The sequence below is a fragment of the Calonectris borealis genome, chromosome 34, assembly GCF_964195595.1.
Source record: "Calonectris borealis chromosome 34, bCalBor7.hap1.2, whole genome shotgun sequence".
NCBI classification, from domain to species: Eukaryota; Metazoa; Chordata; class Aves; order Procellariiformes; family Procellariidae; genus Calonectris; species Calonectris borealis.
The window spans coordinates 630728-656401 of NC_134345.1; the positions used below are offsets into that span (position 1 = coordinate 630728).

General features: G+C 69.0%; 3 protein-coding genes across 9 annotated transcripts; all 3 read left to right on the forward strand.

Annotated features, from left to right (window-relative positions):
- Position 1: 1 nt before the first annotated feature.
- On the forward strand, positions 2–5419 carry TFE3 (transcription factor binding to IGHM enhancer 3). Its single transcript, XM_075134941.1, has 10 exons — positions 2–384; positions 971–1153; positions 1223–1457; positions 1724–1909; positions 2356–2454; positions 3012–3111; positions 3439–3495; positions 3580–3655; positions 3792–3939; positions 4318–5419. Exons 1-10 carry the CDS (start codon positions 257–259, stop codon positions 4657–4659), a joined length of 1554 nt encoding a protein of 517 aa, XP_074991042.1. The 5' UTR covers positions 2–256; the 3' UTR covers positions 4660–5419.
- A 241-nt stretch (positions 5420–5660) lies between these two features.
- GRIPAP1 (GRIP1 associated protein 1) lies at positions 5661–14288 on the forward strand. Of its 4 annotated transcripts, XM_075134825.1 has the most exons (22): positions 5661–5796; positions 5867–5933; positions 6018–6079; positions 6154–6180; positions 7220–7327; positions 7705–7855; positions 8112–8203; positions 8648–8683; positions 9064–9095; positions 9209–9256; positions 9342–9441; positions 9795–9887; positions 10621–10713; positions 10814–10891; positions 11770–11856; positions 12350–12406; positions 12502–12601; positions 12933–13042; positions 13405–13542; positions 13628–13721; positions 13799–13926; positions 14002–14288. In XM_075134825.1, exons 1-22 carry the CDS (start codon positions 5755–5757, stop codon positions 14062–14064), a joined length of 1806 nt encoding a protein of 601 aa, XP_074990926.1. In that variant the 5' UTR covers positions 5661–5754; the 3' UTR covers positions 14065–14288. The 4 variants fall into 4 exon arrangements, with proteins under 4 accessions (XP_074990926.1, XP_074990924.1, XP_074990927.1 ...); XM_075134823.1 differs by lacking the exon at positions 8112–8203 and having other exon boundaries at positions 5670–5933; XM_075134826.1 differs by lacking the exons at positions 7220–7327; positions 8112–8203 and having other exon boundaries at positions 5670–5933.
- A 105-nt stretch (positions 14289–14393) lies between these two features.
- LOC142074278 (uncharacterized) lies at positions 14394–25336 on the forward strand. Of its 4 annotated transcripts, XM_075134821.1 has the most exons (17): positions 14394–14727; positions 15097–15206; positions 15282–15433; positions 15691–15812; positions 16076–16279; positions 16362–18080; positions 21779–21922; positions 22284–22370; positions 23020–23116; positions 23240–23278; positions 23387–23437; positions 23531–23696; positions 23800–23842; positions 23929–24082; positions 24580–24920; positions 25023–25131; positions 25207–25336. In XM_075134821.1, the coding sequence occupies exons 1-17, from the start codon at positions 14644–14646 to the stop codon at positions 25257–25259; spliced, it is 3675 nt and encodes a 1224-aa protein (XP_074990922.1). In that variant the 5' UTR covers positions 14394–14643; the 3' UTR covers positions 25260–25336. The 4 variants fall into 4 exon arrangements, 2 of the variants coding, with proteins under 2 accessions (XP_074990922.1, XP_074990921.1); XM_075134820.1 differs by having other exon boundaries at positions 23240–23437; XR_012670575.1 differs by lacking the exon at positions 24580–24920 and having other exon boundaries at positions 14395–14727; positions 23240–23437.
- Positions 25337–25674: the final 338 nt, after the last annotated feature.

The following is a 25674-nucleotide window of genomic DNA, read 5'->3' on the forward strand; positions in this document are numbered from 1 at the left end:
CACAGCCCCCGCTCAGGGCACCGGGACCCCCTCGGGTCCCCCTCCTGACCCCACAGGGATCCCCCGAGACCCCTCGGGCTCCGTAGTGACCCCCAGCCCCCCCCTTTCCCGCAGCCCCCCGGCGGCCCCCTGGCCCTCGCGAGGCCTGGGGAAGCCCCAGCCCCTCGACAATTCACAGCCCCCCAGCCCCATAGAGCCCCCCCCCCCGGCCCCATAGGGACCCCCTGAGCGGCGCCGTGGGGCGCGGGGGGCGGCGATGTCCCGTGGGGCGGCCGAGGGGGCCCCCGCGCCCCCCGGCCCCCCCCCAGCGCCGCCCCCCGGGCGCCCCACGGTCTATGTCCTGCTGGAGGGGCCCAGCGCCCCTGACACCCTCCGGCTGCTCAGGTGAGGGGGGGTCCGGGGGGACCCCATAACCCCGGGGGCGTGCCCTGGCCCTGCCCCACAGTGGGAATGGGGGGGTCGGGAGGGCTCTGGTGGGGGGGGCTGAAGGACGGGAGGGGGGTGGGGGGGCCAGAGGGGTTGAGGGGGCGTCTGGAGGGGTCCAGGAGGGATGTGGGGGGAATGCGGGGGGAATGGGAGGGATTTTGGGGGATCTGGGAGGAACTGGGGGGCTGCGGGAGATGTGAGAGGGGTCCCAGGGGGAGCTGTGGGCTGTGGAGGGGATCTAGGGGGCTGTGGGGTGGATTTGGGGGGCTGTGGGGGGGTCGGGGGGGGCTGTGGGGGGGATTTGGGGGGCTGTGGGGGGTCTGGGGGGGCTGTGGGGGGGATTTGGGGGGCTGTGGGGGAGTCTGGGGGGGCTGTGGGGGTTTCTGGGGGGCTGTGGGGGGGCTGTGGGGGGGATTTGGGGGGCTGTGGGGGGTCTGGGGGGGCTGTGGGGGTTTCTGGGGGGCTGTGGGGGGTCTGGGGGGGCTGTGGGGGGGATTTGGGGGGCTGTGGGACCGGCAGGAGCTGACCCCCTCCCCTGGCGCAGCCTGAGCTCGGTGCTGCCCGAGTCAGGGATCGTGGCCGACATCGAGTGGGAGCCGCCTGGTGGGGGGACCCCCGGGGACACCCCCAGTGACCCCCCCGGGGACCCCCCCGGAGAAGCCGCCGGGACCCCCGCAGACACCCCCGGTACCTTCTACTGCCTGAAGAGCCAGCCGCTGCCCCACAGGTACCTGTGCCCCTCCCAGCCCCCCCCGGCCCCTCGGCCCCCCGCTGCCATTAACCCCTTCCTCTGCAGCGCGGGGCCGGCCCCCCCGGCGGCCATGGCGGCCCCCCCCGCCGCCCCCCCCTCCTCCCGGGTGCTGCTGCGGCAGCAGCTGATGCGGGCGCAGGCGCAGGAGCAGGAGCAGAGGGAGAGGAGGGCCCCCCCCGGACCCCCCCCGGCCCCCGGACCCCCCGGCCCCTCGCCCGCCATCGCTGTCGGTGCCCCCCCGCCCCGGGCGCCCCCCCACGTGCCCCCCGAGGTGCTCAAGGTGAGGCCCCACGGAGAAGGAGGGGGGGACGGGGGCGGGATGGGATGCTGGAGGATTTCGGGGGGGGGGTGCTGTGTGCTGGGAAATGGGGGACCCCAATATGGGGGGGGGCAATGGGGGGAGCAGGGAGGGTATGGGGGGCCCCAGGGCAGGGGGATATGGGGGGGCAGGGGGGGTATGGGGGCGGCATGCTGGGAATCTGGGGGCTCTGGGGCTCGGGGAAGTGGGGGGCACCCCTCGGCCCTGACCCCCCTCACCCCCCCCAGGTGCAGACCCACCTGGAGAACCCCACGCGCTACCACCTGCGGGCGGCGCAGCGGCAGCAGGTCCGGCAGTACCTCACCTCCGCCCTGGGCCGGGGCCCCCCCAGCCCCCCAGGGCCCCCCCCGGCCCCCCCCGCCCCCCACAGCCCCCTCGCCCTGCTCCACATCGGCCCCGGCTCCGAGAAAGAGGTGAGGGATGGGGGGGGGGGGTGTGACAGTGTGGGGAGGGGCTGCGATGTCACGTGGGGGGGGCCGTGATGTCACGTGGGGGGCCGTGATGCAACACGAGAGCAACATGATGTCACCCTTGCAGAATAGGTGGGCGGTGAGGCAATTCTATGATGTCATACAGAGCCACCGGGCGCCAGACAGGGGGCGGTGACACGATACGGGGGGCGATGATGCGATACCTGCAGGCAGTGATGCCATACGGGGGGCCCTGATGCGATACAGGGGGGCGATGATGCGATACGGGGGGTGGCGATTTCTGGGGGCGGTGATGCGATACGGGGGGCAGTGATGCAATTTCCGGGGGCGGTGATGCGATGCCCGGGAGCATCACCCCATGGGTCTGAGCTGATCCTGGGCAGCTGGGATGGGTATTTGTGGTTTTCTCCACCCCCACCCCCTTGCAGATCGATGATGTCATCGATGAGATCGTCAGCCTGGAATCCAGCTATGACGAGCTGCTCAGCTTCGGCCCTGCCGAGGGCGGTCTCCAGCTCCCGAACACGGTGCGCCGCCCCTTTAAGGGCCTCAGGGGTGGGGACTACCACTGGGGAGGGGGCGGGGCCCGTACAAGCCCTGCCCGTGACGCCTCATTGGCTGTAGCCGTCCTGTGGCGTGGCCGCGGCAGAGCCTGGTGGGGGGGTGTGGCTTGTCATAGCCCCTCCCATTGGAGCCATAGGGGTGTGGCTTCCACACCATATAAGGCAGCAGGATTTGGGGCTTGTTGCCATATAAGGGCAGAGGTGGGGGTGGGTCGGGCCTGAGAGGTGGGCGTGGCCTTGGCACATGTGGGCGTGGCCTGCCCCCCGTCTGGCCGAGGGTGGGTGGGACCTGCTCGAGGGGGTGTGGCCGAAACGGGCAGAGCTGGGGGTGGGTGGGCGTGGTTAAGCATGGGCGTGGCCTCAGCACCTGTGGGCGGGGCCTGCTAACCTCCCAGCCTGCTGAGGGGTGGGGGGGCCTTTACCCACTTGGGGGGCGTGGTTTGGGCTGGGTGGGTGTGGCCAGGGCTGGGTGGGTGTGGCCTGCGGGGGCGTGGCCATGCTGACCCCACCCTCACCGGCAGCTGCCTGCCCCCGGGCCCCTCCTGGAGGTGTTCAGCCCCCCCCAGGGGGGCAGCAGCTCCTGCCCCGCCGAGCTGCCCCGCGTCAAGTCTGAGCTCTCGGGTAGGGGGGGCCCTGGGGGGCTGGGGGGCCCGGGGAGGGCCCTGGGGGGCCGGGAAGGGGTCCTATGGGGCACGGGGGAGTCCTGATGTGGCTGGAAGGGGTCTGGGGGGGGTCGCTGTGGTGGTGGGGGGTGCCAGGGTTCTTTATGGGGTACGGCAGGGTCCTGGGGATCACTGCGAGGCCGGGGGGAGGGCTATGGGGGGGAAAGGGTCCGGGGGGGTCCTTGTGGAGACCCTGTGGGGCAGGGAGGCTCCAGGGGGTCCCTGTGGGGTGGGAGGGGTTGGGGTCCCCTGAGGGGGGGTTTGGTGACTGTTCTCCCACCCGCAGAAACGGAGGCGAAGGCGCTGCTGAAGGAGCGGCAGAAGAAGGACAACCACAATCTGAGTGAGCTGGGGGGCGAAAGGGGGGCTGGAGGGGCCTGGGGACCTGGCGGGGGGCCACCGCGGGGCTGACGTGTTCCCCCCGCAGTCGAGCGGCGCCGACGGTTCAACATCAACGACCGCATCAAGGAACTAGGGACCCTCATCCCCAAATCCAACGACCCGTGAGTAGGGGACCCGGCTCCCCAAGGGACCGGGTGGGCACTGGGAATCCCACGGTGGGTCCTGGGATTCTCCCCCTGGCGTCTGGAGGTCCCCATGGTGGGTGCCAGTGGGACCCAGGCGTCCCAATGCCGGCAGGGAGATGCGCTGGAACAAGGGCACCATCCTGAAGGCCTCGGTGGATTACATCCGCAAGCTGCAGAAGGAGACGCAGCGCTCCCGCGAGCTCGAGCTGCACCAGCAGCGCCTGGAGCAGGCGAACCGCAGCCTCCAGCTCCGCGTCCAGGTCCGGGGGGGCTGCGCTGGGGGGGGCCTGCAGGGTGGGGAGGTGGTTTATGGGGCTGGGAAGGGTGAAACTGGGGGTCTGTGGAGCTGGAGAGGAGCTGGGAGGCTCTGTGGGGCTGGGATGGGGTCAGAGGGGGGCAGACTGGGGGTTTTGGGAACTGTGTCGGCCTGGGATGGGTAGAAGTGGGGGGCTATGGGGGGGGCTATGGGTTGTCCGTCACCCGGAGAGGGGTGCCCATGGGGTCAGGGGGAGCAGAACCAGGGGAATGGGGGTGTTATTGTGAGGCTGCTTGGGTTGAGCTGGGGTCTGGGGGGATCTATGGGACCGGGGGGTGTATTGTGGCCCATCGGTCGCTGACCCCCCCCGCCATCCCCCCAGGAGCTGGAGCTGCAGGCGCAGCTGCACGGGCTCCCCCTGAGCCCTCCGGCAGCGCCAGTGGCTGAGGGGGGCTGCGAGGAGGCCCCCGGGGGTCCCCCCTTCCCCCCAGGGGGTCCCCCCACTCCCCAGTGCCTCCTGGACCTGGCGCTGCCCGACGACCTGCCCCCAGGGCTGGGCCTGCCCCTGGGCCTGGGGGGGCCTGAGGGGAGCTTGGATGACATCCTGATGGACGACGGCGGGGGACTATCGCCCCTCGGGCCCCCTGGCGCCCTCCTCACCTCCCCTGGACCCTCCCGCGCCTCCAGCCCCCGCAGCAGCCTCAGCATGGAGGACGACTCTTGAGCGCCGCCCCTTTAAGGACCCTCGGGCGTGGCCCTTTTAAGGACCCTCCCCACTGCATGGCCCTTTTAAGGACCCCCATGCACCCCTTGAGGCCCCCCCGCCCCAACACCCCGATGGCTGTTTCAGGTGGGCCCCACAGGGTGCCATTTTAAGGCTCTTAAAACGGGCAAGCCCTTTCTAAAGGTGGCACTGCCCTTTTGAGGTGCTGCCACTGTATTGCTCTTTTAAGGTGCCCGGTTGGTGGGCCCCCTTAAAAGACCTTGGCCGGGCATGGCCCTTTTATGGCGGTCCTACCGTGTGGCCCTTTTAAGCCGCTGGCGTGGGGCCTACTAAGGTGTGGCCCTTTGAAGGTCTATGCCTGGTGTGGCCCTTTTAAGGTTTCTCCTCAGCCCCGCCCTTTCACGAGGCAGCCCCGCCCCAGGGGAAAGCCCCGCCCCTCAGGGAAGCCCTGCTCCCGCCCCATGGAGAGGCCCCGCCCCCGGCTGGTCCCGCCCCTTGCCGGCTCCACCCCCGCGGGCTCCTGGGGGCTGGGCCCTCAGGCACAAAGCCCTGACCTCCCTGCTGTCACTCACACATGCCCCGCCCACCGTGCTAACCCCCCCCTCCGTCCCACCCTCTTTTAGAGGCCCCGCCCATCGGCCCCACTTAAAGGGGCCGCCGTTCCCCCCCCCCGATTTTGTACGGAAACGGTCGCGTGGGAAATAAACGTTTGTTAACGAGGAGCCGCCCGGTGCTGGGGGGCTGGGCCGGGGCCTATAGGGCGGGGAGCTTATAGGTCATCTATAGGATTGCAGCATCCAGGGGGCGGTCCCTATGGGGCCTGTAGCACCCATGGGGGCCCTATGGACTCTATAGTGGGGGGGTGTGTGTCAATGGGCCTTATGGTGCCCTGGAGGCCCTATAGCGGCCTACGGTGCCGTGGGGCCTGTACCGCCTGCCGCGCCGCAACAGTCTCTATGGTCCCCGCAGGGCCACTCTGCCCACCGCGGCGGACCCGAGCTCTATGGTAGCACTTCCGCGTCTCTATGCCTCCCACGGGCCGGCCAGAGCGTCCCCTTCCGGCGCCGCCCCGCGGGGTCCTCCGGCGGCGCCAAGATGGCGCAGGCCCTGTCGGCCGAGGAGTTCCAGCGGATGCAGGTGGGGCCGGGCCCGGGCCCGCGGCTCTCGGCCCGCCGCCGCCCCGCTCACCCCGCTCCCCCCCTCCCAGGCGCAGCTGCTGGAGCTGCGGACGGAGAACTACCGCCTCTCGGACGAGCTGCGGAAGAACGGAGCCGGTACGGGGGTGGGATGGGATGGGATGGGATGGGGGGGCCCGGCCGCCGCCTCCGTCTCCCCCCTGACGGCCCGTCTCCCCCCAGAGCTGTCGGGGCTGCGGCAGCGGGTGCAGGCGCTGGACAAGGACCTGGCCAAAGCCAACAAGGTGAGGGGATCCCCTGCCGTGGGCTCCGACCTGCCCCCCCCCCGGGCCCGCTGTCACCCCCCCTTCTCTTGCAGGCTCTCAGTAAGAGCAAGAAGGCGCAGGTGGGTGCTGGGGGGCCTCTGGGGGTGCTGGGGGGCCTCTGGGGGTGCTGGGGGCGTGCTAGGGGGCTGTGTGGGGCCTCTGTGGGCTCCTGGGGGGCCCCTGTGCGTGCTGGGAGGGTCCTGGGGGGCCCCTGTGGGTACTGGGGGATCTCTGTGAGCGCTGGGGGGCTCCTGGGGGGTCTGTGTGGGCACTGGGGGGTTTTGGGGGGTCTCTGTGGGGTTCTGGTGGGCCCCTGTGGGTGCTGGGGGGCCTCTGTGGGGTCCTGGTGGGCCCCTGTGGGTGCTGGGGAGGTCCTCGTGGGCCCTGTGAGCACTGGTGGGCCTTTGTGGGCGTTGGGGGGCTTCTGGGGGGTCTCTGTGGGCTCCTGGTGGGCCTGTGTGGGTGCTGGGGGGCCTCTGTGGGTGTTGGGGAAGCTTTGGGGGGCCCCTGTGGGTGCTGGGTGGCTTCTGGGGGGTCTCTGTGGGCTCCTGGGGGCCCTGTGTGGGTGCTGAGGGACTCCTGGGGGGCCTGTGTGGGTGCTGGGGGGGGGGTGGGGGGTCTCTGTGGGGTCCTGAGGGGTTTCTCTGGGTGCTGGGGGGGTCCTGAGGGGTTTCCGTGGGTGCTGGGGGGGTCTTGAGGGGTTTCTGTAGGTGCTGGGAGTCTTGGGGGGTCTCTGTGGGTGCTGGGGGGATCCTGGGGTTTCTCTAGGAGTGCTGGGGGGGTCTTGGGGAGTCCCTGCGAGTGCTGGCAGGGTCCCTGTGGTGCCTACAAGGGTGCTGGGGGGGCCTCGGGGGTCTCTAAAGATGCGGGGCGGGTTCCTGGGGATCCTGGGTGGTTCCTGCGGAGTTTTTGGGGGGGCTGTGGGGGTCCCAGGAGATCCTGAGGGGCTCATGGGTGGGTCCTGTGGGTCTTCATAGGATTTGTGTAGGTGTTGAGAGGTGCTAGGGATCACTGTGGGTGCTGTGAGGGCTGCTATGGGGTCCGGGGGGGGTCTACAGGGGGCCTGGGGGGAGTTTTGGGGGTCCCAGCCACAGGGTACCGGTGGTGGGCCCCCCCCAGGAGGTGGAGGCGCTGCTGGGGGAGACACGGATGCTGCAGGGGAAGCTCCAGAGCCAGGAGGATGATTTCCGCCTCCAGAACAGCACCCTGCTGCGCGAGCTGGCCAAGGTGGGGTCCCGGACCTCCCAGGGACCCCAATACTCCCCTACCACGTCCCCCAGGCCATCTTGGGGGTCCCTAATGCCACCCCGATCTTCCCTGTGCCACCTTAGGGGTTTCTGGAGGGTCCCTAATGTAATTTTGGGGGGTTCCATCTCACCAGGGGGGCACCCAGAGGGTCCCAGAGGTCCTTACTGTCACTTTCAGGGTCTGGGGGGGTGTCTTGGTGTCATTTTGGGGTCCCTGGGGGTGTGCGGTGTCACCACAGGGACTCCCCAACCCCTGTGGGGAGTCTTGGGGGTCTCTGGGTCCCATGGGGGTTCCCTGGTCCCATGGTGGGGCCTGGGGGGGTCCCACGGGTGCCTGACCTGGGGTGGGGGTCCCAGCTGTGTGCGCAGATCGAGGGACTGGAAGAGGAGAACCGGCGGCTGCGGGACGGGGGGCCCCCAGGACCCCCCCGTGACCCCCCAGCCTCCATGGAGCCCCCCCAGGATGGGGCCGCTGGCGACAGCGGGGCCCCCCCGGCCCCTACAGATGGTGAGGGGGTGCTTGGGGGGGAGTCTTTGGGGGTCCCTGGGGGGTGTGGGGGTCCCGGAGGTCTGGGGGGGGCTCTAGGGGGGGGCTTATCGCTCATTGTGGAGCAGTATGGGTATCTATAGGGAAGCATAGGGGGTCTTTATAAGGTATAAGGGGCTCATTAGATGGATACGGGGGGCTCTGTGGGTTCCTATGGGGCTGGGGTGGTTTTATGGGGCTCTGTGGGGGGCCGTGGGTCTGACCCCCACCCTCGCAGCCCCCCCAGAGCCCCCCAAGGAGCTGCGGCCGGCAGAGGAGGGGGCCGAGGGCGACGCTCCCTCCAGGGAACCCCCAGCACCCGCTGCCCAGGTGTGTTGTGGGGGGAGTATGGGGTGTATGGGGGGCTCGGGGGGTCTATGGAAGGTTTGGGGGGGCTAAAGAAGGTTCGGAGGTATGAGAGAGGAGAGTTTTGGGGGAAATTTGTGGGTGTGTGGGGAGGTTGGGGGGGGATGAGCGGATGTGGGGAGAAATACAGGCCCTGGAGGGGCGGAATTTGGGGGGCTGTAGGGGGTCGGGAGAGTTTGGGGAGATATGAGAGATGTGGGGGGATACGTAGAAGAATTCGAGTCCGTATAAGGAGCAGGGGCTTTTACAAGGAGAATTTTAACAGAATATAGAATAAAAATGGAATTAAAATGAGAAAAGAATTGTGGGGGGCGATGGGGTTATGGAGCTACAGGAAACGATGAAGTGTATAGGTAAAATACAGGAGATGGGGGGGGGTCTCTGGGGGTCTCACAGGGTCTCTTGCAGGCAGAGGTGGCCCAGCTGCAGGCAGAGGTGGCCAAGGTAAGAGAGGGGAGACCCTTTTGGGGGACCCTGAGGAGGATTTGGGGGTCTGTGGGGGGTCCCATAGGGGATTTGGGAGGCTTCCCATAGGGGATATGGGAGGCTTGGAGTCGCAGAAGGATTTGGGGGGCCCTTGGGGGGGATTTGGGGGCTCCTGGGGGTCCTTAGTGGAGTTTGTGTGGACTTTCGGGGTCTCAGAGAACTCCGGGGGGTCGCAGAGAGATTTGGGGGTGTCCAAGGGGTGTCTTGGGAGGATTTCTGGCGTCTCAGAGGGGCTTGGGGGCACTTTGGGGGTTCTGGGGCCTCTCAGTGGGGTCTGGGGGGGGTGGGAGGGGTCGTCCACTCCCCCCAATATTGATTTTTGCGTTCTCCCTCCCCAGCTGACGGAGGAACTGAGGAAGAAGCAGGAGAGGTGAGAGCGCCCGGGTCCCTCCAGGGCGGGGGCGGGTGCCTGGGTTCTCTTCGGGGCACAACGTGGGGTTTTTTGGATTTTTGTGCTTAATTTTTTCCTTTTTTTTCCCCCAGTTTCCTCCAGCTGCAGGCGGAGAAGGAGATCCTGCTCAGGGACAGTCGGTGGGTGGCCCCGGGGGGTCATAGGGGGGGACCGGATGCCTGGGACCCCCCCCCCCGGACACCTGGGTCCCCCTGTGCACCCCAGGACAGAGGCGGAGGAGCTCCGGGCCCGGCGGGACGAGGAATTTCGGGAGCTCCAGGCCCAGAACCAGCGGCTGCAGCAGGAGCTGGAGACCATGACGCAGGTGGGGGCACCTTGGGGTGCTGATGGGATCCTAGGGGTGCCCCGTGGCGTTGTGAGGGTCCTGGGGGGGCTCCCTGGAGGAAATGAGGGGCTCCTGGGGGTCACCCCTGGCTGCCAGATCTCCTGGGGAGCGCCCTGGGGGGGCTAGAGAAGCCCCCTATGGCACGGGGTGGGGGGCCCATATGGTCTCATGGGGACCTATAGGCTCTATACAGCCCTGTGCGGCAGCTGATGGCCCCAGGGCAGCCTTGTCTGGGTCTGGGCAACCTGGAGCAGCTCTATACGTCCCCATACGGCCCCGGGCAGTGCCACCGGACCCTATAGGGCCCTATAGAGCGCTGTGTGGGGCGGCAGGCGGAGGTGGGGCTGCGGGAGCGGAGCGGGGCCCTGGCCCGGGAGCTGCAGGAGGCCCAGGCGCAGCGCGACGCCCTCGACGCCCAGTTCCAGGTGGGGCCGGGGGGGGCTTGGGGGTCCCGGGGGGGCGGTTGGGCTCCTCAGGGTGCCCCTCATCTGGTCCCTGGGGGGTTGGGTGTCCTTAGGGGGTGGTTTGGGGTTCTCTGGAGGGAGTTGGGGTTCCGTTGGGGGTAGTTTAGGATCTGTAGGGAGGCTTTGAGGACCCCAGTGTGCCTCTCACCTGTCTCAGGGCAGTTTTGGGGATCCATGGGTGGGTTTAGGGCTCCCCAAGGTGCTCCTGACCCCATCCCTGGGGGGTTTTGGGGGTCCCCAGGGGGGATGTGGGGTCCCAGAGGTGCCCTGACCCCATCCCTGGGGGGTTTTGGGGGTCCCCAGGTGGGATGTGGGGTCCCAGAGGTGCCCTGACCCCATCCCTGAGGGGTTTTGGGGGGCCCCGGGGGGGATGTGGGGTCCCAGAAGTGCCCTGACCCCATCCCTGAGGGGTTTTGGGGGTTCCCGGGGGGGACGTGGGGTCCCAGAGGTGCCCTGACCCCATCCCTGAGGGGTTTTGGGGGTTCCCGGGGGGGACGTGGGGTCCCAGAGGTGCCCTGACCCCATCCCTGAGGGGTTTTGGGGATCCCTAAAGTGTCCCTGACCCTGTTCCTGGTCCTGTTTTGTGGTCCTGGGAGGACTTGGGGTCCCCGAGGTGCCCTGGCTGCACCCCCGCTGTCCCGGGGTGCGTGTGCGGGGCGTGAGCGAGGCGTGTGCGGGGCGTGTGCGCCTGCAGGCGTGCGCGGGGGAGCGGGACGGGCTGCGGCGGCGACTGGCGGAGGCGGAGAACGCCCGCGGGGAGAGCGAGCGGGGCCGGCAGCAGGCGCAGGTCAGCCCCCCCCTTCCCCTCCGCCGTGTCCCCCCCGGTGTGGGGGTCCCCCTGCCCGGTGTGGGGGTCCCCCCGCCCCACCCGTCCCCTGTCTCCCCAGGAGCAGCTGGAGCGGCAGGCGCAGGAGCACGCGGCGGCCGCCCGCGCCCGCGCGGAGCAGCACCGGGCCGAGCTGGAGGTGAGCGCCTGGCTATAGGGGATCCCCCCCAGCGTAGGAGATGCCGGGGGGCTATAGGCACCCCAGCAGAGCTATAGGGACCACAGAAATGTTTCTCTCCCTATACGGACCTTCATATCGCTACAGCAATCCTTATATGCCTATAGCGACCTTTATATTTCTATACCGACTCTTATAGCTCTATAGTGATTCTTATATCCCTATAACAATCTTTATATCTCTATAACGACCTTTATATTTCTATACTGACTTTTATAGCTCTATAGCGACCCTTATATCCTTATTCCGAGTACAGGAGCTGTGAAATACTGTGGGTGGTAAGCAGTGCTGTAGCATTCATATAGATTTGCGTGGTGGTATACGGGCTATAAGAACCGCTGTGGTGTTACAGTGTTTGTTACAGCCCTATAGAGCTCATAGAAGTGTTTGGGGCACTGCAAAGATCGTAAAGATCCCTGTGGCTCTATAGGGTCTTTGGAATGCTATGGAGTGCAGAGGGACGGTGGGGAGTCTGTATGGTTCTGTGTGGAGCTATAGGTGCCTTACAGCGTTATGAGAGGTGTAGGTAACCGCTCCCTATTTTAACTGTTCAATAATCATTTGTAGAACATTAAAGAGTCTGCGGGGTGCACCAGACCTTATAGGGCCCATAGGATCACCTGTGGCTTTTTAAAGGCTATGGAAACGCGCAGATCCTATAGGATCTATAGAGACATGGTAAAGGGTTGTATTGATCTGGGGATGCTGTAGGGACCCCAGCAGACTTATAGAGGCTGTAGGGGCACCTGGGATGCTGTAGGACCGGTGCCCTCTCCCCTGTGGCCCTATAGAGCCCTATAGGTGCCGGGACTGGGTGTGACCCCCCCCACTGTCCCCAGGGCCGTGTGGGGGAGCTGCAGGCGGCGCTGGGGGACGCCGAGCGGCAGCGGGAGCTGCAGGAGGCCGAGGGCCGGGCGCTGCGCCAGGTACCCCCAAATCCACCCCCGCGGGACCCCCCAGAGCCCCCCCCGTCCCCCAGAGCCCCCCCGGGAGCCCCACGTACCTCCGGGGGATCCTCCAGGACCACCAGAAATCTCACTGGGACTCCCAGTTCCCCTATGGAAGGGCCCTTAGATCCCCCCACCAGAGACCTCGGGATGCCCAAATACCTTCCGGGACCCCCAAATCCCATTCCAAGGTCCCCAAACTTGTCTGGGATCCCTCACCAAATCCTCCCTGCCCCCCTGCATACCCCTGGGTTCCTTCTGAGACCCACTGGACCCCCCAGACACCCCTCAGCACCCACAAGTCCTCTGCGGGACCCCCAAATCCCCCTGGACCCCCCAGACACCCCTCAGCACCCGCAAGTCCTCTGTGGGACCCCCCAAATCCCCCAGAACCCCTCAGACTCCCCTTAGCACCCCCAAATCCTCTCTGGGCCCCCCCAAATCCCCCCCTGATCCCCTGTATCCCGCCCAGGAGCTGAAGGACGTCCGGGACGGGCAGCGCATCCTGGAGAAGAAGGGCAGCGCTGCGGTGAGGGACCCCGGGGGGTGGGGCGGGTGCCCGGAGGTCGGGCCCTGCGTGGGACCCTGACCCCCCCACCCCCCCGTTGTCGTCCCCCCCCCAAGCTGAAGGATCTGAAGCGGCAGCTGCAGCTGGAGCGGCGCAGGGCCGACCGCCTGCAGGAGCGGCTGCAGGAGCTGCTGGCGCCCACCCGTGCTCGCACCGGTCAGCCGGGTGCCGGGGTCCCCTGGGGGGGCTCCTGGGGCCCCTTGGGGGGGTGGTCTGGGGTCTGCGGGTTGGGGGTTAGTGGGATGTCTGGGTCTCCTGGTGGGAGGAAAGCGGGTGCTGGGGGGGGTCTCCCAAACGCCTGGGTGCCCCGGGGTGGGGGGAGTTCCTGGGTCCCTGGGGAGGGGGTGACGGGTTCCCCTGGGGGGTGTGGGGTAGAGGGGGGATGCCCGGCCCCCAGGGGTGGGGTGCTGCCCGGGCCCCGTTTTGCCCTCTCCCCGGGGGGTGTGGGCCCGGCCCGGACGCCTGGCTCCCTGTTTTGCCCCGCCAGGGCTGGAGGAGCTGGGGCTGGAGGGGGGGTCCCCCGGGCGGGGGCCGGGGGGCGACAGCAGCAGCCTCTCCTCCCTGGGCCGCGACGGCTCCGCCCCCGGCAGCACCAAGGTGGGCAGGGCCTGGGGAGGGGCCTGGGGGAGGGGGAGGGGCCTGGGGTGGGGGGGCGGGGCCTGGGGTGGGAGTGTCTGGCTGGGCAATAGGGCTGCTCCCAGGGGTGGGCTGTGCAGATGCAGCCAAGGTGGGGGCGTGGCTACAGGCAGGGGCGGGGCCAGGCCAGGGGGGGTGTGGCGTGGTGGGTGGGGGGTGTGGTGTGGTGGGTGGGGGGTGTGGTGTGGTGGGTGGGGGGTGTGGCGTGGTGGGTGGGGGGTGTGGCGTGGTGGGTGGGGGGTGTGGCGTGGTGGGGGTGTGGCTTCAGCGAAGGGGTGTGGCCTCACCCTGGCTGTAGGCCCCCTGACCCTGTCCCCTGGCAGTCGGGCTCAGGCAGCCCCGGGGGGGGCAGCGGCGGCGGGGGGATCCCCGGCGGGGGGGGCCTGTCCCCTGCGGAGGTGGCAGAGCTGTTCCAGCGCCTGGCCCAGAGCCAGCAGGAGCGCTGGCTGCTGGAGGAGAAGGTACTGGGGGGGACTGGGCGGGACGGGGAGGGCCTGGGGGGGCACCGGGGGGGTCACCGGTGCCCCCTTGCCCCCCCCGCCCCAGGTCCGTCACCTGGAGGTAAGCAGCGCCTCGATGGCCGAGGACCTGTGCCGCAAGAGCGCCATCATCCAGAGCTTCGTGCGCGACAGCCGCCTGGGTGAGCCCTGGAACCCGGACCCCCTGCCTCCCCCCTCCACCCCCTGCTCACCCTGGCTCCCTGTGTCCCCCCCCCAGAGGCGGCGGGACCCCCCGGGCCGCCCCGGCGGGGCGTGGGGCCGGGCGAGGAGGGGCTGCGGGAGATGAACAAGAAGCTGCAGAACATGCTGGAGGAGCAGCTCACCAAGAACCTGCACCTGGGCCAGGTGGGCGGGGCCTGGGACGGGGGGCGGGGCCTCGCGCAGAGGGCGTGGCCTCTGACACGCCCCCCCTCCCCCCAGGACCTGGAGGCGCTGTCGCAGGAGCTGGCACGGCTCAGCAAGGAACGAGCGGCCCCTCCCTGAGGGGCGGGGCCTCCGCCCGTGGGCGGGGCCTCGCCGCGCCTCGACCCCGCCCCACTGCTGTAAGCTCCTTGTCCCCCCGCGGGTCCGGGCTGGCCGCCGGGGGCGTTGCCGCTTTAAGGAGGGGGTGGCCCCCGCGGGGGGGCCTTGCCCCTTTAAGGGGGGGGGCCCGCATGCGCCCCCCTCGATTTTCCCCTCTCCCCTTAATAAACCCGATGTGAACCGCTGCTGCTTGCGTTATTGCCTCCGTTTTGGGGGGGTGGGGGTGGGCCGATGACATCACGGCGATGCCGGCTGCGCCGCCTGTGCCTGCCCTCGCGACCGCCCCGCCCAGTGACGTCACTTCCGGGCGCTGACCCGGATGTTGTTGCCGTCGCCGCGGCCGCAGGACGGGGACGGTCGCAGCGCCGCTCCGGATTCCCCCCGCGCCTCGCGCCTTCCACCGAGGGGGGCGCGGCGTGACGTCAGCACGGTGACGTAACACCTTCCCCCCCACCGCTTTCCCGGTAGGGGGGCGGCGGCGGCACGACCCCCCCGGTTCCCGTTCTGCGCCTGCGCGGAGCCCCCCGCCCCGCCCCCACCATGGCGGCTGCGGGGGGCGGGGTCTGCCCGGGGGGCGGGGCCGCGCTGGAGGAGGAGTGCGAGGTGGTGCGCGTGCGAGTCAAGGTGAGGGGCGGGGCGAAGAGGGCGGGGCGAAGGGCGGAGGGGGCGGGGTATCGCCGGAGGCGGTGCGCCACGTGGTGGGCGGAGCTATCTTGCGGGGGCGTGGCTATCGGGTTACCGGCCGCGGGGGGCGTGGCCAACGGTTGGCGGCGAGGGGGTGTTTGCCGCCGAACGGGTCACGTGGGGGGCGGTGGCCAATGAGCGGCGCGGAGGGGGATTCCGCGCGCTGAGGCGCTGTTGCCTCGGCGACGGAATGCGGCCGCCATTTTGGGTCGCTGCGACGGGCCCGGCCGGAGGCGGGGGTGGGCGGCTCCGGGTCTCCGGCCGGGCCCGCGGGTCCCCCCCGCCGCGCCTGACTGACGCTGCCCGCAGAAGAGCGAGGGGCTGCTGCCGCCCGAGTTCCGCTCCTTCGCCGTCGACCCGCAGATCACGTCGCTGGACGTGCTGCAGCACATCCTGGCCCGCGCCTTCGACCTCCAGGGGTGAGGCCGGCTTCCCCCCCAGCCTGATCCCGTGGGGGGACCTCGGTCGCTGAGCGCCCCCTCGCATCCCCTCAGGAAGAAGAGCTTCTCCGTCAGCTTCGCGGCCCGCGACCCCCAGGGCCAGGAAACCTTTGTGCCGCTGCTGAGCGATGGGGACCTGGCAGCCGCCTTCGCCTGCGCCCGGCCCACCCTGCGCCTGCGCCTCGATGTCCGGCCCCCCGCTGAAAGTGAGTAGGGCTCCCTGTGAGGAGGAGGGTGGTGGGACGCAGGCATCTGGGACAGTGAGGTAGGGCCCAGGGGAGCTCAGTGGAGTCTCTTCTTTTAGAGAGGGGAAACCCCGGCATCCCCAGGGGGGCGGCTGGGGGGGACCCGGGTGTCCAGTCCCCCTAGGGTGGTGTCAGGAAGGGACCCAGGCGTCTGGGATGGGTGTCGGGAAGGGGACCTGGGTGTCCAGTGGAGGGACCCAGGCGTCTGGGTGCTGCAGGCCCGCTTCTGGAGGACTGGGACATCATCAGCCCCCGGGAGGTGGCGGCGGCAGAGCCTCTTCCAGAGCGCCGGTCGCTCCTGGCCGCGGCACTGCCCTTCACCCAGGCCCTGCTGGCACAGGTGAGTGGGACCTCCTGGGTGTCCAAGGGGGGCCATGAGTTCCCTCACCCTGGTGAGACCTTGTGGAGTGTCCCCCCTGCTCCCTTGGCCGTCCCAGTTCCCTCCCGGTGCCTCCTGGTGCTCCCAGTTCCCTTCAGCATGCTTTTTATGGTCCTAGTTGCCTTCTAGTCCCCTGCCACTCCCCCCTAGTCCCTTCCCAGTGCTTCCAGTTTCTCCCTGCCGTAGCTCTCTGTACGTGTCACCGGCGACCCGTTTCCTCGCAGGTGGGCCGGACCCTGGCCCGGGCGCAGGCAGCCCTGGCGTGGCCTGAGGGGTCCCCTCCCTCACCCCCCCCGCCGCCGCCCCCCTGCGCCCCCCTGAGCGACGCCGACCTCCGCACCTACCTGGGCCCCGGCGGGCGCCTGCTGCGGCCCCACGACCTGCGTCTCCACGTCTACCACGGCGGTGTCGAGCCCGGCCTGCGCAAGGTGGGTCCCCCCAGCTCCCCCCGGCCCCCTTGGGTCTACCTGGAGTCCCTGACCCCCCCCGCCCCGTCTCCCCCCCTCCCAGGTGGTCTGGCGGTACCTGCTGAACGTCTTCCCGGCGGGGCTCTCGGGGCAGGAGCGGCTGGCCCACCTGCGGCGCAAGGCGGGCGAGTACGCGGCGCTGAAGGTCCTGCTGGCCGCTCGGGCAGCCCCGGCCGAGCTGGCGCTGGTGGGGGCGGCCGTCCGCAAGGACGTGGTGCGCACCGACCGGGGACACCCCTATTTCGGGGGTCCCGAGGAGGGGCACCCCCACTTGGCCGCCCTGCAGGCGCTGCTCACCACCTTCGCCCTGGGCCACCCGCGCCTCTCCTACTGCCAGGGCATGTCGGACGTGGCCGCCCCGCTGCTGGCCGTGCTGGACGACGAGGCCCAGGCCTTCCTCTGCTTCTGCGCCCTCATGCGCCGCCTCGGCCCTCGCTTCCGCCCTGGCGGCCGGGGGCTGGCCCGCGCCTTCGCCCACCTCCGGCGTCTCCTGCGCCGCGCCGATCCCCCTTTCTGGGCCTTCCTGGCTGCCCGCGGTGCCCACGACCTGCTTTTCTGCTACCGCTGGCTGCTGCTGGAGCTCAAGCGGGAGTTCGCCTTCGAGGACGCCCTACGGGTGCTGGAGATCACCTGGAGCTCGCTGCCGCCCGCCCCACCGCCCCCCCCGGACGGCGTCCCCCTCCTGGGTGCCCCCCTGGGGCCCCGCCGGGCCCGCCGAGGGCTGCGCGAGCGGCGCGGGCTGCGGCCCCGGCCCCCGCGCCGGCGACGCCGGCAGCAGGGGGAGAGCGAGGCCCCTGTGGAGGCAGCCGTCGGTCAAGGCGGCCACGAGGCCTGCGGGGACGGCCAGGAGGGTACCAGGAGCTCCAGCGACGTCCAAGATGGTTCCAAAGCCTCCGTGGATGCCCCGGAGGCTCCTGCAAGCTCCGGCGACGACCAAGAGCAACCAAAGAGCTCCAGCGATGTCCGAGAGGGTCCCGAGAGCTCCAGGAACATCCATGAAGGTCCCAAGAGCTTTGGGAACGACCAAGAGTGTCTCGAGAGCTCCAGCAACGTCCAGGGTGGCTTCAAGAGCTCTGGGGGCGACCGCCAGAAGCCTGAGGTCTTTGGGGATGTTCAGCCTAGTCCTGATGGCTCCTGGAATGACCAAGAGGATCCAAAGGTCTCCCGGGATGCCCACAGCAGTGCCAAGGTCCCAGGGGATGGCCAGGGTGGCCTTAAGGCCTCCGGGGAGGTCCAAGGTGGTGCTAAGGTCCCCAGGGGTATCCGAGAAGATCCCAAAGTCTTCAGTGATGGTGGCCAAGACCCTGATGGCCCCAAGGATGTCGGAGAAGACACCAGTGTCTCTAAGGAGGTTGATCAAGAACCTGGTGTTCCCAAGAAGGTCAGCGAAAGCACCAACGCTTTCAAGGAGATGGGTCAACAACCAAGCATCTGCGAGGTGGTTTATGGAGACCCTGATGTCTCCAGGAAGGCTGGCAAAGATCCCAACGTCGGTGCTGACCCCGACGTCTCCAAGAAGACTCACGAAGATCACGATATCTCTAAGAAGGTACAAGAAGACCTGAACGCTCTGGAAAAACTCAGGGATGACTACGGTGTTTCCAAGAGGATTGGAGGAGACCCTGAGACGCCCAAAGCGATTGGCGAAGACCTCAAAGAGATGAGCAAAGACCCCGAGGTCCCCGAAGAGGTTGGTGACACCCTCGAAGAGCTTGACAACGCCCCCAACTCCCCCCGAGAGGTTGGTGAAGACCCCAGAGAGGTATGTGATGACCCCAGCGCGGGCAGGGAGGCTGCTGACGCCCCCGAGGACCCCTGGGGGGGCGGTTGGGCCTGGGAGGACTCGTGCTCCTCTTCCTCCTCCTCCTCCTCATCCTCCTCCTCGTCCTCGGAGGAGGAGGTGGGTCTGGAGGACGACGGGGCGCCGCTGCCACCGCCGGAGGAGCTGGGGCAGGGGAACCCCTTCCTGCTCTTCCTCTGCCTGGCCATGCTGCTGGAGCAGCGGGAGGCCGTCATGGCGCGGGCGGGGGACTACAACGAGGTGGCCATGCACTTCGACCGCCTGGTGCGACGCCACCACCTGCCCCGCGTCCTGCGCCGCGCCAAGGGGCTCTTCGCCCGCTACCTGGAGGGCTGGGGGGGGGCGCCCCCAGGGGGCCCCACCACGGGCTAGGGGGGCTGGGGGCGGCCCAGGGGCCCTGCCAGGACCCCGCGGGGATGTGGGGGACAACCTGGGGACCCCATGGACACCACATGGGGACCCGTAGGTCCTCCTTGGGGACCCCTAGGCCACCACAGGGAGCCCTAGGTCAACGTGGAGACCCCATGGACACCATGTGGGGACCTGTAGGTCCTCCTTGGGGACCCCTAGGCCACCACGGGGAACCTTAGGTCAACGTGGGGACCCCATGGACACCACGTGGGGACCTGTAGGTCCTCCTTGGGGACCCCTAGGCCACCACGGGGAGCCCTGGGTCAATGTGGGGATGTGTGGGACAATGTGGGGACCCCATGGACACCACGTGGGGACTTGTAGGTCCTCCTTGGGGACTCCTAGGCCACCACGGGGAGTTGTAGGTCAACGTGGGGACCCCATGGACACCATGTGGGGACTTATAGGTCTTTTTTGGGGACCCCTAGGCCACCATGGGGAGCCCTTGGTCAACGTGGGGACCCTTAGGACAACATAGGGACCTCATAGACACCATGTGGGGACCCGTAGGTCCTCCTTGGGGACCCCTAGGCCACCACGGGGAACCCTAGGTCAATGTGGTGATCTGTACGACAACGTGGGGACCCCATAGACATCTTGGGGGACCCATAGGTTTTCTTTGGGGACTCCTAGGTCACTGTGGGGGCCTGTAGGACAATGTGGGGACCCCTTAAACATCGCAGGGGACCTGTAGGCCGCCATGGGGACCCCACAGACATCCCAGGGGACACATAGGTCCTCTCCGGGGACCTATAGGCCATTGTGGGGACTCGTAGGTCAACGTGGGGACCTGTAAGGCACCACGGGGACCGTAGCTCCTCTTTGGGGGCCAATGGGGAGACCTGTAGGGCAGCGTAGGGACCCCACCGACACCCTATGGGGACCCATGGCGACCCATAGGTCCCCAGAGCAGCATAGGGACTCCAGAAATATCTCGTAGGTCACCAGCTATGCGGGGGGACATATAGGCCAACATGGAGGCCCCATAGACACCCCTGGGGACCTATAGGTCAACATAGGGACCCCTTAGACCCCCAAAGGCACCAGATGGGGCCCCACGGACCCCCCTGGGGATGTATAGACCCCCACAGGGGGTCCGGAGACACCCCAGTATGGACCAGCACAGCCCAGTGCCTCCCCTCTGGGGTTCTATGTCACCTCGGGGCATCCGAGTATAGACCAGTATGAACCACTACGATGTCCCAGCTGGGAACTCCTGGATCTACGTTGCCTTGGGCCAGACCAGTATGGACCAGGAAGGGTCTGGAGGCCCAACTGGGAGCTCTACATATGCATCGCCTTGGATTGGAGCAGGATGGACCAGTACAGCATCCCAACTGGGATGACTTCATTGACATGGCCTTCAGCCATCCCAGCACGGACCAATATGGACCAGTATGGCAGCCCAACTGGGAGCTCTTCACCCACGTGGCCTTGCGTCCTCCCAGTATGAACCAGCATGCACCAGTACAGCATCTTGCCTGGGATCTCTTCACCCGCGTGGCCTTGTGTCGTCCCAGTATGGACCAGTACAGCGTCTTGCCCAGGATCTCTTCACCCGTGTGGCCTTGTGTCCTCCCAGTATGGACCAGTATGGACCAGTACAGCATCTTGCCCGGGATCTCTTCACCCGCGTGGCCTTGTGTTCTCCCAGTATGGACCAGTATGGACCGGTAGGGCGCCCCGACTGAGATCTTAATGCACATACGGGTTCTCCCAGTATGGACCACTGCAACCCAGTTCCTGCCCCCACCCCGGGTGCTTTCTCATCCCCCTCCTTATTTATTGCCCCCCTCCCCCCTCCTGCGGGAGGGTCCCAGGCGTCCGGGGGTCTCTGGGGTGCCGAAGACGTGAATAAACCTGACGCCCATGACTGTCGTTTGAGGGCTCCCAGTATGGACTGGGAAGGGGTTGGGGGGGGTCTGGTTCGTACTGGGAAGGGAAATGGGGCTCCCAGTATGAACTGGGGGTGTCCCAGTGTAGATTGGGGAAGGGTAAGGGGTGTCCCAGTCCATACTGGAAAGGGATAGGGGCTCCCAGTATGGACTGGGAAGGAGCTGAGGGCTCCCAGTGTGCACTTGAAAGGGATTGCAGTTCCCAGTCCATACTGGGAAGGGGTTGTGGGCTCCCAGTATGGACTGGGGGCTCCCAGTGTGGACTAGAAAGGGATTGCAGTTCCTGGTCCATACTGGGAAGGGGCTGTGGGCTCCCAGTATGGACTGGGAAGGGGCTGTGTGCTCCCAGTATGGACTGGGGGCTCCCAGTGTGGACTAGAAAGGGATTGCAGTTCCTGGTCCATACTGGGAAGGGGCTGTGGGCTCCCAGTATGGACTGGGAAGGGGCTGGGGGCTCCCAGTGTGGACTAGAAAGGGTTTGCAGTTCCCAGCCCATACTGGGAAGGGGCTGTGGTCCCCAGCTTGGGCAGGGGTGGGGAGGGCCAGTACTGGGATCTTCCCAGTGCCCCCAGGTCCCTCCCAGTATCCCCAGTTTCAGTCCCATCGCTGCCTGTGTTTGCAGAGAGGCTGCTCCCAGTCTGTCCCAGTCCCTCCCAGGTCCCCCCCCATCCTTCCCAGTCCCTCCCAGTTACCCCAGTTCCCCCTCCCAGTCCCTCCCAGCCCGGAGGTGACGTCCCTGCCACCGCGGGGCCCTGGGTGCTTCCGGGCGGAAGAGGCCTCTGCGAGGCACCCAGGCGTTCGGGGGGCACCCAGGCGTCGAGGGGAGTGACCCAGGCATCCAGGGGATGAGCCGGGGGGGTCGGGGGGGGGCCCCGGGGGGCGACAACGTCCCCTCGGGGCTGCTGCAGCAGCAGGAAAACCTGCGGCTCTTCGAGCTCCTGGGCCGGAAATGTGTGGTGAGGGGCCGGGGGGGTCAAGGGGGCGGCCCGGGGGGGCTAACGGGGGACTGGAGGGGCCCGGGGGGGGGAGGCTGGGGGTCCCAAGGGGTCCTGGGGGGGATTTGGGGGGGCACTTGGGGGCCTCGGGGGGGCTAACTGGGGACTGGGGGTGCGGCTGGGAGTCCCAAGGGGTCCTGGGGGTCCCTGAGAGGGATTTGGGGGGGCACTTGGGGGCCTTGGGGGGGCTAATGCGGGACTGGAGAGGCCTGGGGGGTGTCTGGGGGGGCCCAGAGGCAGTTTTGGGGGGTCCCAGGAGGGAAATGGGGCACTTGGGGGCTCCTGGGGGGCCCCGTGGGTGGTTTAGGGGGGCTGTGGGGGGTCTTGGGGGGGGCCGATGCCCACGGTGTCCCTGCAGACGCTGGCGACGGCGGTGGTGCAGCTGGTGGTGGCGGAGCCGGGGGGCCCGGGGGGGGCCTGGGCCAAGCGGGGCTGCGGCGTCGCCTGCCTGGTGCGGGACAGCCCCCGCCGCTCCTACTTCATCCGCCTCTACTGCTTGGCCGTGAGTGGGGGGCCGGGGGGTCCCCGGGGGCCGGGGGGTTCTGGGGGATCAGGGGGTTCTCTGGGGGTCTCTCGGGGTCGGGGGGTCCCGGGGGCCAGGGGGTTCCTTGGGGGTCTCTCGGGGTCGGGGGGTCCTGGGGGATCAGGGGGTTCCCTGGGGGGGTCTCTCAGGGTCGGGGGGCCAGGGAGTTCCCTGGGGGTCCCTGGGGGTCAGGAGGTTCCCTGGGGGTCCCTGGGGGTCAGGGGGTCCCTGGGGGTCAGGAGGTTCCCTGGGGGTCTCTTGGGGTCGGGGGGTTCCCTGGGGGTCTCTCGGGGTCAGGGGGGTCCTCGGGGGTCCGCGGGTGCCCCATGCTGTGGCGCAGGCCGGGAGCCTGTGGTGGGAGCAGGAGCTGCACGGGGAGATGGGCTACGCCGCCCCCGCCCCCTTCTTCCACACCTTCGCCTCCCAGGTGAGTGGGCGGGGCCGCGGGGAGGGGCGGGGCCGCGGAGAGGGGCAACCCCAGGGAGGCTCTGGGTTGGGGGCGGGGCTGGCAAGTGTACAGGTGGGCCTCTGTGGGCGGGGCTTAAGGATGGTGAGTGGGGCTTAGGGGCTGGGAGCTCTGGGGTGGAGCTAAGGGGCTGTGGGAGGGGCTAAGGGTGTTGGGGTGGGGCCTATGGGCAGGGCTGAGGGCATGTGGGAAGGGCCAAGGGGTGGGGCTGAGGGCACATGGGAGGAGCCAAGGGGTGGGGCTGAGGGCATGTGGGAAGGGCCAAGGGGTGGGGCTGAGGGCACATGGGAGGAGCCAAGAGGTGGGGCTGAGGGCACGTGGGAGCAGCCAAAGGGTGGGGCTGAGGGCACATGGGAGGAGCCAAGGGGTGGGGCTGAGGGCACATGGGAGGAGCCAAGGGGTGGGGCTGAGGGCACATGGGAGGAGCCAAGAGGTGGGGCTGAGGGCACATGGGAGGAGCCAAGAGGTGGGGCTGAGGGCATGTGGGAGGAGCCAAGGGGAGGGGCTGAGGGCACATGGGAGGAGCCAAGGGGCGGGGCTTGCTGCCTGCAGGCTGGGCTTGTTGCCTGCGGGCGGGTCCCAGGGGCCAGGCCTCTGATTGGCTGCGCAGGAGGGCCGGGCGGGGCTGAACTTCGCGGACGAGGGGGAGGCGGCCGCCTTCGAGGAGCGGGTCCAGGAGCGGCTGCGCCGGCGCCAGCAGCGGGCGGGTGAGAACACGGCCCCCCACGATGCACCAGGGCGGCCCCCCACAGAGCCCCGGGGTGGCACCCCCGGCTCCCCCCAGTGCCCCAGGGCAGCCCCCCGCTCACCCCCTCCCCTCTCCCCCCCAGAGAAGCAGCAGCTCCCGCCCCCGCCGCCCCCTGCCGATGGTGAGTCCCCCCGTCCCGGGGGTTTCAGGGGGTGTGACGGGGGGGGAGGCAGATCTGAGGGGACACAAGGGGACACCGTGGGGTCTAACACCCCCTGTCGCCCCCCAGAGCGCCGCGGGAGCCTGCCCCGGGCCCCCATGGCCAGCGCCGACAGCAGTGGTGAGTGCCTGCCCCGTATTGGGGTGTTGCTGCCCCGTATTGGGGTGTCGCTGCCCCGTAGAGAGTTTCTCAGCCGGGTCTTGCCTCTCGCAGCCCCCCCACTCCCGGCCGTCCCCATCGCCAACCCCGACATCACGGCATCCCGCTACCGGGGGCTGCCCAGCCCCACGGGCCCCACAGCGGGGCCCATGGCCGGGGAGCAGAAGAAGGGCCGCAAGAAGATCTCCAAGGCCGACATCGGGGCCCCCTCCGGCTTCAAGTGGGTCTGGGGGGGGTACGCCTGGGTCCAGCTGTGGGGGAGGCAGCCCCCCCCGCAGGGCAGCCCCCCCGCAGGGCAGCCCCTCACCATCCGCTCCCCCCAGGCACGTCGGCCACATCGGCTGGGACCCCAACAACGGCTTCGACGTAGGTGGCTCCCGCTGGTCCCCCCCCCCACCCTGCCACGTCCCCCCCTGCGCGGGGCAGGGGGTGACGGTGTGTGGGGCACGCAGGTGGCGGCGCTGGACCCCGCCCTGCGGGCGCTCTTCGCCCGGGCTGGCATCAGCGAGGCGCAGCTGGCCGACGCCGAGACCTCCCGCCTCATCCACGACTTCATCCAGGGCCGGGGCGGGCTGCAGGCCGTGCGGGAGGAGATGCGCCGGCAGGGTGAGCCCCCCACCCCTCGGGCACCTATAGGCGCCTTGTCCGCGTGGCCCCGCCTGGGCATTGTGGGATCCATACGTCCCCCACCCCAAAGATTTCAAGGGCCCTGTGCTCCCCTGCGCAGCCCTTCGATTATAGGGTCCATATGGCTCCCCCGGTATAGGATCCATATGCTCCCTTCCCCGTTATAGGATCTATATGCTTTTCCATGATAGGGTCTGTGGAACCCCCCCATTACAGGATCTATATGGCCCCCACGTTATAGGGTCTGTGGAACCCCCCCTTATAGGATCCATACAGTCCCCCCGTTATAGGATCTAGACGCCCCCCCCATGATAGGGTCCATGGACCCCTGCCCCACTACAGGATCCATACAGCCCTCCCATTATAGGATCTATATGCTCCCCCATTACAGGATCCATACAGCCCCCTGGCCCCCCCCGGGGGCAGGGTGTTCATTACGGCACTAATTAACGTCTCTCTCTCCCTCCCCCCCACAGGTCCCCCTCCCCCGCCGGGCCGGGGGGGCACCCCGCCCCCCCCGCCCCCCCCCGCCGGACCCCCCCGCAGCCGCTCAGGGCCGCTGCCCCCGCCCCCGCCGCCAGGGGGCCCCCCGCCCCCTCCCCGCAGCGGGACGCCCGCGGTCCCGCCCTCCCGCCCCGTCGCCCCGCCCCCGGCCCGCGGCCCCGCCCCTCCAGGTGCGGCCGCGGCCCCGCCGCCTCCCCCGCCTCCCCCGCCCCCCCCCGGCGGCGGCGGCGGCGGCGGCGGCGGCCCCCCCGCGCCCCCCCCGGGCCGAGGGGCTCTGCTGGACCAGATCCGCCAGGGCGTGACCCTGAACAAGGTCAGCTGGGGCGGGGGCGGAAGTGTCCCGTGATCCTCTGGGGCTGGGGGGGGGTGTCTCCGCCTTGGGGCGGCCCTGACCCCTCCCACGGCGCCCCCCCAGACCCCCGAGACCCCTGAGGGCGGCGGCGGCGGCGGCCCCAGCGCGGGGGGCCTGGTGGGAGCCCTGATGGACGTCATGCAGAAGCGCAGCAGAGTCATCCACTCCTCGGGTGAGCGCCCCGCGGGGGGCGGGGGGGGGGCACCCCACGCGTGTGCCCCCCCTGACACCCCCCCTTTCCCCCCAGACGAGGGCGAGGACGGCGAGGAGGAGGAGGAGGAGGACGAGTGGGACGACTGACGCTCGCCCCCCCCCCCCGGCTTGTGCCCCCCGGCCCCGTGTCACTCCCCCGGCCCCCTCCTGGCCCCTCCCCCCCCTCCAAATAAAGACCACGAGACAGGCGGCTGAGCGCGCTCGTTAATTACTGCTCGTTAATTACCGCTCGTTAATTACCGCTGAGCGCCTCGGGCGCGGCTCCGAGGTGAGGAAGGAACGTGGGGAGGGTGAGGCGGGCGGGGCCCGGACCGAGGCGGCGCGGGAGGTCCCGCGCCCTGAGCGGGGTGGGGTCCGTGGAGCCGCGGGGACAGGGGTGGAAAAACGGCCTTTTCCGAGGGGAACGGCCCGCGCGCGGGGGCTGCCGGGAGCATGCAAATGAGACGGCGCCGCCGCCAATGGGAGCAGGGAGGGGGCGAGGATGGAGGGAGGAGGCCCCGCC